Consider the following 12,620-nt stretch of genomic DNA (forward strand, 5'->3'; position numbering starts at 1 on the left):
AAGGCACCAAACCTCATGCTCAGAGCAGTCTGAGTATCTGCTGTTACCCAAATTTTACTATTCTCTCATTAGGATCGATAGGGCAAGTCTTTTCTCGTGTTAATGTGCATAATTCTGTTGGCCTCAAAGGTGTTGTGGCAGGGATATACAAAATGAGGATCTATCTGGCCCTTTGCCATTAATAACAAGGAATCATTTCTCTGTATTTGAACAAGATGGTGATTGTGCCTCTTTTCCAGCTTTGTGAAAGGCTCTAAACAGAGGGAAAAATTAGTAAGTATTTTACTATATTATTTTTGTATAGCAGAGAGGCTGGATAATTCATTCTGGATTCTCTCTTGCCTTGTCAAAATAACAGGGTGTACACACTCACTACAAAACAGCAATTTTGAAAATTAATTCTACCACATTAGCACGATAGTGTTTCACCAGCTCTTTTATATTTGCCTGCCATCTCCTTCCACAAATTGGCTACTTCTGTTCTAAAAGAATATGGGTTTCTTTCCCTATACTACCATATTCAAGTTAAAATAGATATATTTTGCAGTATTTTCAAATGTTAATGTCCCAGTACATAAATGGCTAATGCTACAATAAGTGCCTTCTTATTCTGGCATGATATCCTTAAGACTGAAATGGAGTTTGCCTTAGAGTGGTATTTATTATAAGCTTAATTCCCATCATAAGGTTTCTAGATTGATCTCAAATTTCTGCTGAACCATTTATGGGTTTTTCCTTTTCTAAGTGATGTTTTTCAGTAACACAGAGATTTATTAAGCTCCAGGATTAAAATACACTGCATACAACAAATTATGCATAATACTCTGTGCCACAAATCTCAAAGTGCTTTGCGACACTAGTTTCAACAGTAACAACAACAACTACAGCACAAATCCGAGTGTGAAAATTTAGGGGATCTGCTGATGTACAGCTAATTAACAGTTGGATGATTTTTTTCCCTCTTAGTATAGTATTTTAGAGCCATTTCCTATGGCGTTCTGTACCTCAGACTCTCTACACTAGCGGTCAGGAAAGAAATGCTTACATGTCTGGGTTTGAGGAGTGGACTGTGAAGATTTATTGACAGTTAAAAACATCTACGTTGGCAATAAAAAGGACGTGCTGCATACGGTGCCTAAACCAAGAACAGTTTCTGTGCAGATGTGCTGATGAGAAGTTACCGATCACCTGGAAGGAGATGCTGATGATCTGACAAAGCCACTCTGGGCCCACTTCCAAAAGGGACTTCTTTTTTTTTTTTTTGTTTTGTTTTTTTTTTTTTTTTTTGTTTTGTAAAAAGCAAGGAGTCTCTCCTCAGCCTTTTGTATGGAGAAAGGAAAAAAGAAGTGCTATAGGGACTATAGAGGGAACTTAGGTGTTTTTGTACAGAGGACTAAGCACCTAAAATATAGACAAAATAAGCTACCCAAGTTAGCTTCAATTTTCCCTCTCTCTCCTGTCCCCCGTTTCCCTGGATTACCAGAGAGCAAATAAAACTCAGCATGTTGGGACCAGATGTCCCAGTGCGTTTCTCATATCATGGCTGGGGATATGAGAATGAGGCCATCTATTCCTTGCAATCCTCTGTGCTTGTGTATGTTCCTGGGAGAAAAAAGGGACAGCATCAGGAGTCCGGTAAAAATGATCAGCTACCACAGCTATCAGTGTGATAGAGACATCTAGTTAACAGTAGACATAGTAGAAAGCTAGGGAAATAATTAGCTTTAATGCCATAATTAGTTAAATGTTTTTGTTAATTTTTCAGGAATTTGCCATACTTAAAGTTACAGAAGATCATCTGTGAAGCCAGTAAGCCACATTTTGGCCACAGTGCAGCAGGCAGTGCTACTGAAAGGTCAAATCTCAGCAAGCCACCTTTTACACTAGTTTCAACACAGACGGCAATCCAAGGCATGTCTGCTCTGCAGCCATTGCAGCTTACATGGAGAAAGCCAAAATAGCTAGCTCTTGTACCGCTGCTAATTTTGCTATAGCAGCACAAGGTACCATATAGACTGCAAATTCTCACTGAGAAGCTGGATAATTTCCAGGCGGATAGCTTGATGAAGCTCCATGATGTTGTCATCCACACTGCTACTGGTACCCAGGCTGTCTGGATGAAAGCTAACCTAGGCAAACTGCTACAAACAGCAATTGCTATAGAAAAGATATTGTACAAAACAGCTGGATGTCACAGTAGTAAGAAGGGCAATGTACATAGGTGAGTACTAGAGGCTGGATTAGAGGGACGCTTGAACTGTTGCTTAATGTTTTTAATGTTTTGAGTGAAAGAATACACCTTCCAATTCTTGACTATGCTTTTCATTTATTTGAGTATGAAAGACAAAAAGGACAATATTGAAGAAATACAAAGAACAGCATACATCAGCCAAAACAGTGCTTTAATTGCTCTGAAATTTAGGATACTGAAAGCAAAACAGTGCTGTGAAAGCTCTTCTGAAGGTTATGATGAAAATGAGTGATCTTCCTCTGATACATTTTTAATATGATTCAATATTATATTACCTTGGAATATTTCTGTATTCTATTATACTGGCCGAGAAAGGCAGTGTTAGCATACTGCAGCTCCTTCCAAGTCTCTGTACCTTCTCTCCTCCCTCTCCTTCTGAAGTTGTCCTGTTCTTTCCAAAACTTTCCCAGGGGTTTCCTGCAGGGATCAGTCACAAAAGCCAACCAGCGTTTCCCCATTAACATCTAGGGCAGCAGTCCTGAGGGCGGCCTTTGCACCTTCCTCCCAAAGTTGCCCAACAATTTCTTTCCAGCAGGGAGCTGCAATAATACGCTCTGCTAGCACCGAGGTAGCTATTGATCTGTGAGCCTGTACTAGCTCAATGCAGCAAAGTGGGTCTCGTTTCGTCTGCAGGTTTTTCCCTCGGCTTTGGAAAGCAGGATGAGTGTTTGGAAATACACTGCTGATTACCATATTTGTGTTCTGTAATTCTTCACATGTCCAACTCCACCAGGAGCTTAACTGAAGCCAGTGGGATCTTACAGTCATTAACATTTACAAGGCAGCAGTTCACAGTTGAACTAACAACCTACCTCTAAGAAAATGATTTTTCTCCCCTCTAAGTATTGACACGTGCTCCACTGACTGTGATGCTTATTCACAGTGACAGTGTGTTTGGTAGGATTTCATGTTTTCACAGGATTTGTCTTGGGCAGACAGTTTCTAATTTACCTCTGTTCTTGTTTTAATTCAATCAGCTGATGGAGTGCAGCTGATCTCATGGCACATATGGCTGTTCAGATTTGAAAAACCCTGAATATTTGATGGGCTGATCCTTAATGCTTTCTGCTAAAGAATTAGTAAGACTGCTAATGAGCCAAGGGATCCCAAGTGGGAAAGGGGAGAAATACAGAATAAGACTTGGTTTTCATTCAGTTTTTTGTGTTGTTTAAAGAGGGAATAACATGCTTTACAAACTCTGACTAGTTTCTTCACAGGATAGAGAGATTTGACTAAGTTACTCGTCAAAGCCATTGGACTTAAAATGTCATGTTTTCAGAAGTGGATGTCCTCCATCCCACATTCCACCCCGTCTAGTCACTGCGCTGAGCCGTTCCTTCACAGTAGCCAGTTGCATTTGGTTTTCTTCTGGCCTTTTTTTCTGTGTTCCTCCTGCTCTCTTCTGCCATCAGCCTCTAGTTGTCTCTGCATCCTGCAACTCTTCAGGCCAAACACCCCTAACTGAGTCTCTCTCTCCTGAACTCTGCACTCTCTCTCATGTCAATAGCAAATAAAAAAGGGAACTCACAAGGAACATCTTCAATAATTAAGAGCTCAGATTGTCTATGGGTTTTGTTTCAACCACACAGAATCTAGGAAACCACAACCAAGACTGCAAGAAGAACCAGATCAATCTCAGCCCAATTACCTTAGTAACCAAGTGTCACTCACTCCCAATACACTCCCTTGCTCCTTAATTCCGCAGCAAATATACTCTCTGAGGGCATTAGATGTTTGTTGCAATGGTTAACTTAGTTGAGAGGTAGGACCCTTGGTACTCCCATTTTTCTCAAGATAAACACTTACCCCAAATCCCACTAGTCATAAAAAAAAAGTCACCAATAAAAGCAAATAAAAATCAGCCAAAATTATGTTTTTTATTTAGCAAGTTTGTGTTTTAGGAGAGGAAGTGGATAGATTGGCTTTGGAGTTGTTTCAAGAACTCAAGCAGCAATTTTTCAGGGCACGGTAGAATTAAGGATGTTTGTGTAAACTTAACTCTTATTTTCCACTTCAAAGTTTTCTGTGATGTCCTCCACCTACAATGCAAAAACTTTGAAGGGATTGGTTTTTATAACTATATGATGTCAAGCAATGAGGCTTTTCTCTTGATTTGACATTGCACATGTAACTTGGTCTGATCAGCATTATTTACATCAAAAGGTCTCTCTAAAAGTTTCCCTAACTGCAACGTGCATGTATGCAGCTGGACAGAGAAGTCACTACGGTTTGAAGAAGTTGCTGTAAATTAGTGCATGAGGTTAGATTAGGTTTAATATTCCTGCAGTGATTATAAACTCAGGAAGAGTCCTTACAATAGCTCTGGTCTCTACAGGGCCACTGTCTTGTTAATCAACCTCCTTCAGGACTCTCATAGCAGTTCTTGCTTTCTTCAGAAGCTGCAGTTTCATGCAGCATGGGCTGTCAATTTACAAAGTCTACAGGGCTCTGATATGTTTGGTAAGAATGCATCAAATAAGGTTAGTCCTAAACTGTAGTATCCTGCTTTGCACAAGACAGCCCAAGGGTTACAAATTCTTGCTACAGTTAATGCATACTAAGATATGGTGACTTTAAAACTATGCCTGAACTGATTTTGAAGCCCAGATCCAGATGTTAGTCCTGGCCACATCCTGATTCCAGACTGGGCATGAACCCGTTCTTGCCTTCTCATATCCACCAGATACCAGACATACAGGTATGCAGATGGAGCGGGCTGGTAGCATAAGAGGGAAACAACTTAGGATGCACCATGGAGGTGCCTACCCCTTGGAGGAGCTGCAGCTTGAGCTGGGCAGGGATCGCACTGTACCTGGAAAGGGAGTCTCTCTTCTGCTTGGTGTTGTGCTACAAGGGGCTGCCACATTTCTTAAAAAGGATATAGTTTAAGCATCTTCTTCATTTTTCTGTTGCTCTGTACAGGGAAAAAAGAAGGGGAGAATGGCCCTACCAACCAGGAACACATTTCAACAGGCCAGCAAGGAACCATCTTCCAGGGGAACTACATGGATCACAGCCCTCTCAACTTTTCAGTGCTCTGCCTTCGCATATTTGTGTGGGAACTGCATATATGCTGTTGTAAAAGGAGGTAAACCTTGGTTTTATTATGTGTATAGCACCTCCAACAAAATCTGGAAATGGCATTCTTTCTAAACAATCTGTTTCTAAAAAGCAGAAAATGAGTGTTAAAACTGATTGGATCTGTTCAGCACAAAGAGAGCCCAAAGTGCATGGAAAAATCTAGATGCTAGTAAGTTGTCAAGAGAGTAGCTGTGACACATTGTTATTGTTGCTATTTTTATTAATTATCAATAACAGCAACCGCTGCTGGCACTGATCTGCATTGCCAGAGGACCTAAGAACTGCTTTTGTACTATACAATAGATCTTTGACTCAGAGAGTTCACTTTTCAAGACAAGAGAGAGCAGATGGATATATCTGGCCTGACTGGACATTGCAAGGAACCAGTGGGGCAACAATGCTCAGGCATGACAAAGAGTGGGAGCAGTGCATCTTTGGCCCCATCTCTATTTTCCATGGTCCTTGTGGAAAAGGAGGCATTTAAGGAGGGGATCTAAAGGTAGATATGAAGGTACCTGATAGTGTTCGTTCGCACTCCCCAGGTACGATGGGAAGTATGGAAGAAAACAATTCATGTAAAACTTAGCAATAGGGTGATGGAGGTTGGTGTCACTAGATGAACAAAAGCGGGAGCCAATTGTCAGTCCTTACTGCTAGATTTGAGGCCTTAAAAGTGGAGACAAATGGCTCTATTTGATGTGATAAAGAAGGAGATGACAGTGGGGAGATGCAAAGACAAATGTGATGTGGGCAAGATGTTAAGCTAGGAAAATGATCTGTGCAGCAGCATGAATGCAGGTGGTAATATTGCATTTGTTAAAACCACAGAACAGGATACTGCAGCAATCAAGGTATATGGTGAGGCAAATTTAGACCAGAATTATATCTGTACAAATAAAGTACTTCACTTAGAAATGCTGTATAAGGAACAGTCTGCCTTGGACAGAGAGATGCAAGGAAAGCTCAGAACAGAAAGTTATGCCCAGGTTACAGACCTGGAGGATGGACGGATTGGAGAGGTTATCCATGGTGATTGGGTACTCATGTAAGGACAAGAGCTAGGGAAGAAAATGATATGATCCCCGTATTTTTCATGTTAAGCCTCAGCAGATAGCTAGACACTGATGAGAAGTGTGGCTTTCGAGCTCTAACTACACTTAAACTGCCTCCTATCTCCTGTTCTGTGAGCTTGCTTTTTAGCCTGGTTAGTGTGCATCCCTCAGATGTCTATGTTGAATCCTTCAGCCTTACAAGTCCAAATGTGCTAAAAGTGCTGCCTGGTCTGCTTCCAGGCAGCTTGTAGGCAGTGCCCGATGGGCAGGACAGGCAGGGTGCAGAGAAGGTGTAGTCACGGAAAAGGCAGCACTTTCAGGGCAAGAAAGGCTTGGCTGTCCCTGCCCACTCCGACTTCTGCAAGCCTGGTTTCTCAAACCTGTTCATCTGACTTTTTGAATCTTCAGCCAGTTTCCCAGGTTTGTAGACCTCACTTATCACTTAATGTATTTTAAGGTCTTCTGAACACAAGTCTGCAAAGAGAGAACTCAGAAAGTAGGTGGTAAAGTCTTTCATAACTGGGAACCAAATCTGTACCAGCACACTTTTACTGAAACCAGTAGAGTTACACTAGACATAGTTAAAGTACAAATTCGGTTTGGTATTTTCCTAATGTAGATTCCTGTACATTGGAAGGCTGATTAGGGCTTTGGGCAAGTTAATCACAACACTTAAGAGCACTGCAAATAAGCCCCAAAATAACACAGAAATTCAGTGGTTGCACTTGCATATGAAGAAGCAAATGCTGCAGTTCCCATACTGTAATGGAGTTGGGGCAGACCTATTGAGCTAAATGTCCACCAGGATTTCAAAAGACCAAACTCCAAAATAGTTCCAGATACACCCATATGAAAGGAGGAGGGTGGGAGGTGAGACGTGGGGGATCCAGGTGCCCATGGCTGTGTAAGACACAGGGCAGAGTGCTCTGCAGAGCACGTCTGCAGTCCTCAGAGGGAGGAGTTATTCTGCCCAGCTCCTCATCCAGGTACTGTGGTAGATCTTTTCTTTGTAAGCTGCCTCCTTTGGGAGGAGACAGGATTGCAACTAGCACGTTGACCTGTGCCAAGCAAACACGAGGTCTTGGGAAAGCTGCTTGTAGTGAGTAGATTTATTTTGTTTTTGATCCACAGTGAAAGAATTTTTGAATAAATTCATTAGGGTCCTATCCATCCAAGGATGTGCTGCATATTTCACCATGAAACTATATGAAAATATTTCTTGAGGAACATTCTCAAGGGAAAAAAGAGAGAGTGAACAGCTGTGTTCACCATTTTGAAGACGGACCTTACAATCTCTAGTCATGCAGCCAATTTCGCGTCTTCATTAGGGTCCATGTTACATGTCCATCTGCCTCCATGTGGAAGGAACCAGGTCTTTCCTCATTTCTTGGCTAATTGTACAGTCTGTACTCAGCAAGAAAGACTAACTTCCTCGACTGTTCTTCGTAACCATCCCACATAAAAAAGGGAGGAATGAGCTTCACATCACATCATATGACTAGTATATCGTGAAAATATGAAAGACTTGTAATTTATACTATCTGCTACTAATTTGTAATAAAGCAACGGCGACGAAGGCAAAATGCAGTTGAGTCCTACAAAAGCCTACACTGTAAATGTTAGCTATGGAAAAGCTCTGCCAGTAATGTCATAAGCAATCCATCATAACCACCCTTTGATAAACTCTTTGTCCAGTTCAAAATTAAAAGCTGTATTTAACGTATTCATGGAGAAGGGAGAAATGCCTTCAGAAACAACAGCCTTAATGCACTACTAAGCTCTAAACCAAATATTTATAGGCCTGCAGCTTATAAACAATCTAAAATATTGGTGTAGTAGATGTCCAAGAGATAGAAGCAAATTTGATAATAAGGAGGTTTTACTATTCCAATTACCTTTTTTTTGCTGTTTTATCCACTGTTATATCAGGTTTATAAGCATTTCAAAAGTCTGAGTTATCAATTTAGAAAGAGAACCCAAAAGAACATGAGTTAAAAATATATGAAAATGGTGCATTGTTTATAAATTTATCTGCCTCAGATAATAGCCAGTATCAAAGTTGATTCAAGCTGAGATCTATCTGGATATGTATTAATTTGCAGCATGAAAATAAACGTGAAAATTACTAGGATAAAAGAAATAATAATGAAATATGGAAATAACTGCAGATTTTGCACGTTGTCATTATATAATGGACATAATGGACATAATGACATTACATAATGGATTCTAATTAAATCCAGGTGGAAAATGACCTTCCTAGACCTCCCTTCAAAATTAAGATTTTTGACAGTCATGATTAATGGAAACATGCACTTTGCATGGTTTGTAAACCTGAAACATCGTTGTACATTTCAGTTTATAATTTATCCCATTATCTGCTTCTGCATGCATGAAGGTCAGCTGTACTGGTACAAAGTAGCAGTGATATCCAGAAGCTCCAGAAGGTTGTTTTCACAGATTTCCAATTATTATACAAGAGTAAATAATTTTACCTATTTGTTTCTTAGAAAGATGACAGTTGAAAAGAATAATATTTTTAACGGCAGTAATTGCTATATTCTTGTTCTCTTGCCTTTTTAGAGTAAACAAAATGGCACAATAACAGAATTATTTTTAGGAATTCCTACCCGCAATATTTCTTCAATGCAGCTGTTATCTCCTGTTCCACTATCCTGTAAACAAAATGAGAAAAGAGTTTGTTTGTGATTTAAAAAGAAATAACAAATAGCAGGTTTCAGAAATGGTTGTCATGTGAAATTTATTCAAAACTCAATTACAGCTTCAAGATGAGGCCAAGTCTTTCTAGCATCTAAAAAGCGGCAGTGTTTAAAATTCCCAAATTATTCCCCATCTGGGCCACAGGAAAATGTAATAATTGCAATGTTTATGTACAATTGCAACATATTTGTATTAAATTCATAGGCTTTTGCTTATGCTACTTTTGCATATGGCTGATGCTATTTTGAATATACTGACAATGAATGAGCATAAGCAAAACACTTACTGCATGTACACACATCCGATATATACATTTATTTACATTAAATAAATAACATCTGTGAGTATCCTTTGTGCAGGGAAGACTGCAGCAATACTGCCTATGTGTAGTCTGATGAGATATAGGGTAGACGCAGCTGTGATGGTGATGGGAGAGCTGCAGAAACTGTGGCACAGGCTGCAACACAGAGCCTGAGCTAGTGAGCACTGTGTTAATGAGAAAGCTATGATCTCCTAAAATGCTGACCCCTAAACCCATCCATACAGTGTGGGACTGAATGCATGGAGAAATTCAGCTCATTTGAATTATACTGCTTACCGAGAGCAGTTCTGCAGTGGGTGAATCTGAGATCTGGCAGAGCTGTGCTGGGAACAGCTCTACCTACAGGTGCCATCCAGCCAGTGCCTTGTCTAGCTGCTCTGTGGGGTTGTCCCTGAGGATCAAGACTGCATCCAGCAAGGACAAGGCAGCGTGGGACATCAATCTGCCGTGCTATGCAGCTCCCTTCCTGCCCAGTGCAAGTGGGGAGAGAGGGCACAGAGGGTGGGAACAGAGGCGCAGGAGATGAAGGAGACCTCTGTCTCCAACAGGTCTCCCCAAGGTACAGGTGGCTGCTGCATCAAGCAAGGTTTCTAAGGGGTTACTTCACCATACTAAATTACCCGAAGATTTCCTAAAGCAAAGGAAGATTTTCTTCCTTTTGCAGAACAGAACTAACTCAGCAGGTGAAGAATGGGGCTGCAGGTTTTGTCACTGGGGTAGAGGGGTATCCAAAGAAAACCAACCTCATTAATTATTGTCCCCAAAGAGCTAGCCATGAGATGAGCTAGCTCTTTGCCTCGCATTTCAAGAAAACACCTAAAGATTCGGAGTTTCCAGGTGCCTAAAAATCGAAGTAATTTGATTTTCCAGAGCTCTGAGTACTTGCTGTCTGGAAATCAGACTGCTTGAAGACATCTCCATCTGAGTACCCATAAAATATGGGGGACTTTCAAAATTGAATACTTTTATGTCTACAACAGCCAGATGAAATCCTCAGCCAGCCCATAGAGGTCCTGCTCCCACACGCTGTCACCGCTGATCCCCAGACCGTGCTGCGTCACCGAGGAGGTCTGAATTCATAGCCTCACATAGACTAATAGGTTCAACCAAGGTCAGAAGTAACACAGCCATGTATAGGCAAGGGAACAATTTATCTTCCATAATTTTTTTGTAGCTGTTATTTCATACTAACGTATAGAAAGTCGTAAGTGTTTTACTGTCAGCTCTTCCGCTAAATCTTTGCTGAATATGACCCTTGATTGTTAAACAAATGAATTACATTAACTCTTTTTGGTGCAGTACTGTCAGCTGCAGCACTGATTTCAAAGGGAAAGGGACTAAGCAAACTATAAAGTCAGCTATTGGAGAATTATTCATATTTGATGTACTGCTGCTAACGAGAAACTGCAATCCCTTGAAGATAGCCCTGTTCGGGCCTCCCCACAGTCCCCGAGGAGCTGCACAACGGAGCCTGCTGCCTTTCCTGCCACTGGAGCGGGAGGGCAAGCAAAAGAGTCGATGGGGCCAATGAAGTCGAGAAGACAGCAAGAAACATGCACACAGCCACAGCATGACAATCTGTGGACTTTTAAGAGTTTTACATTTTTATTAGATAGCTCTTATTTTTCTCTGCTCTGTGCGTCTCCCTCTCTTTTCTCCTTTTCCTTCCCTCTTGCCTGGCCTAGGATTAGTTATCATATTAACAATGGTGGAGAGTGTAAAACTCTCCTCATATATGCTTTGCTTACAGAGCAATGAATCAGCCATCCCACCTGAAATTTTCCATCGTCATCTTACACAAGGAGGCGTAAGATGCCCCTTACCTTTTTATGCTGTGTACAATACATTGAACATATGGCAAAATGATGCTTTTTTTATTTTTTGGTCATGGCAAAACTTCTGAAGGTAAAGAGATGGCAGTAGACTATTTCAGAGTAGGTTTATAAATAAGCTCCTGTTTCAAAATTAAATCTCTCTCCCTAAAGTGTAACCAAATAGATCTGCAAATACTCACAGGCAAGAAACTGCGCTTTCCATTACCATGCAACTAAAACTATACCTATTCTCCCTAGTACTTTATATCTCTGAGCAGAAAGTAAAAAAAAAAAAAAAAAAAATCCCATCTCACTTTTGGTCTTATCACATTGCCTTCCCAAAGACAAAAAATAAAACAGAAACACAGGACCAAAGACAAGAGATACAAACATGAAAACACTATATAATCTTATATAATACTTTTTGTTCTTCATCTTCCGAATGCCAAATATAATTTTTTAACTTTATTTTTTGCTTTGAATCTGAGTTTTCTGGTAAATATCCTACACTACTGTTGATATCAAAAGGCCTACAATAAAAGTGGAGACCTTTCAGTCCATGGTCTGTACACAGCAAGCAACTTCATTTTCATATGGCCTGGGACCATACTATTTTTTTCTCTTCATGATATGATTGTATAACACAATGCAGGGTGTTAACGTGGGACCTAAGGTATGTCTGAAAGGAGTCTACAGCCCTTGGTATGCAAAAGATTCCCCATTCTCACTTTAAAAGTTTCTCCAACCCACTACTTTTCTATTCTCATTACAGAAAAAGACACACTGCCTGGGAATCTTGCAACCTGAATTTAACTTCATGATTGTATTTTAATAAAAAGAAAGGCAGTAAATATCTCCTGAAATCTGAGTTAAGAGAAGAGACAGCATCACTTGTGTGCAACAAATAGCGCACAGCACGCCGCATGTTATTTGCACGAGTGGAGCTGCTTGCTCAAAACAACATTGTTTTGGTGCTTGTTGCACACCCCCTGCACAAGTTTTATTCTGGAAATGCCCATAAAAGCAATGTAGTCACTCCGCTGTCTTGATAGTGTGCATGCCGCAAAACAGTTGTGCAATAAACATTTTTAATTACCTTCTTTTAAAAAAATAAAGAAAGAAAAAGAAAGGTTCTGAGGCTGCTGTTTGCAGCAAAATTGCTGAGCCGCTGGCCTGTATTTATCCTGACTTTGATGAACCCGGCTCATTTGCCTTTCATTGCATTTTGAAATCTGTCACAACAAACTCGCCTCGCTGCACCTCCGATGGGCCGCCCGGGAAGGACTGGCAACTCCAGGTGAGCTGTCGCTGGGCTCGAGCCTTTTACCTCTGCGATACTTTCCCCATTCCCTCCATCCCTGGGCCAGCCCAGCCTCCAA

At 40.7% G+C, this 12,620-nt stretch overlaps 1 protein-coding gene across 1 annotated transcript in view; it reads right to left on the reverse strand.

Annotated features, from left to right (window-relative positions):
- Window positions 1-12,620, reverse strand: part of AFF3 (ALF transcription elongation factor 3) — a 274,813-nt gene that overhangs the window by 163,756 nt on the left and 98,437 nt on the right. Inside the window, exon 4 of the mRNA XM_062578442.1 lies at window positions 9,015-9,059. Coding sequence (XP_062434426.1) covers window positions 9,015-9,059 — 45 coding nt within the window. The remainder of the gene's footprint in view (window positions 1-9,014; window positions 9,060-12,620) is intronic.

Source organism: Rhea pennata, chromosome 1, assembly GCF_028389875.1.
Source record: "Rhea pennata isolate bPtePen1 chromosome 1, bPtePen1.pri, whole genome shotgun sequence".
Lineage (NCBI taxonomy): Eukaryota > Metazoa > Chordata > Aves > Rheiformes > Rheidae > Rhea > Rhea pennata.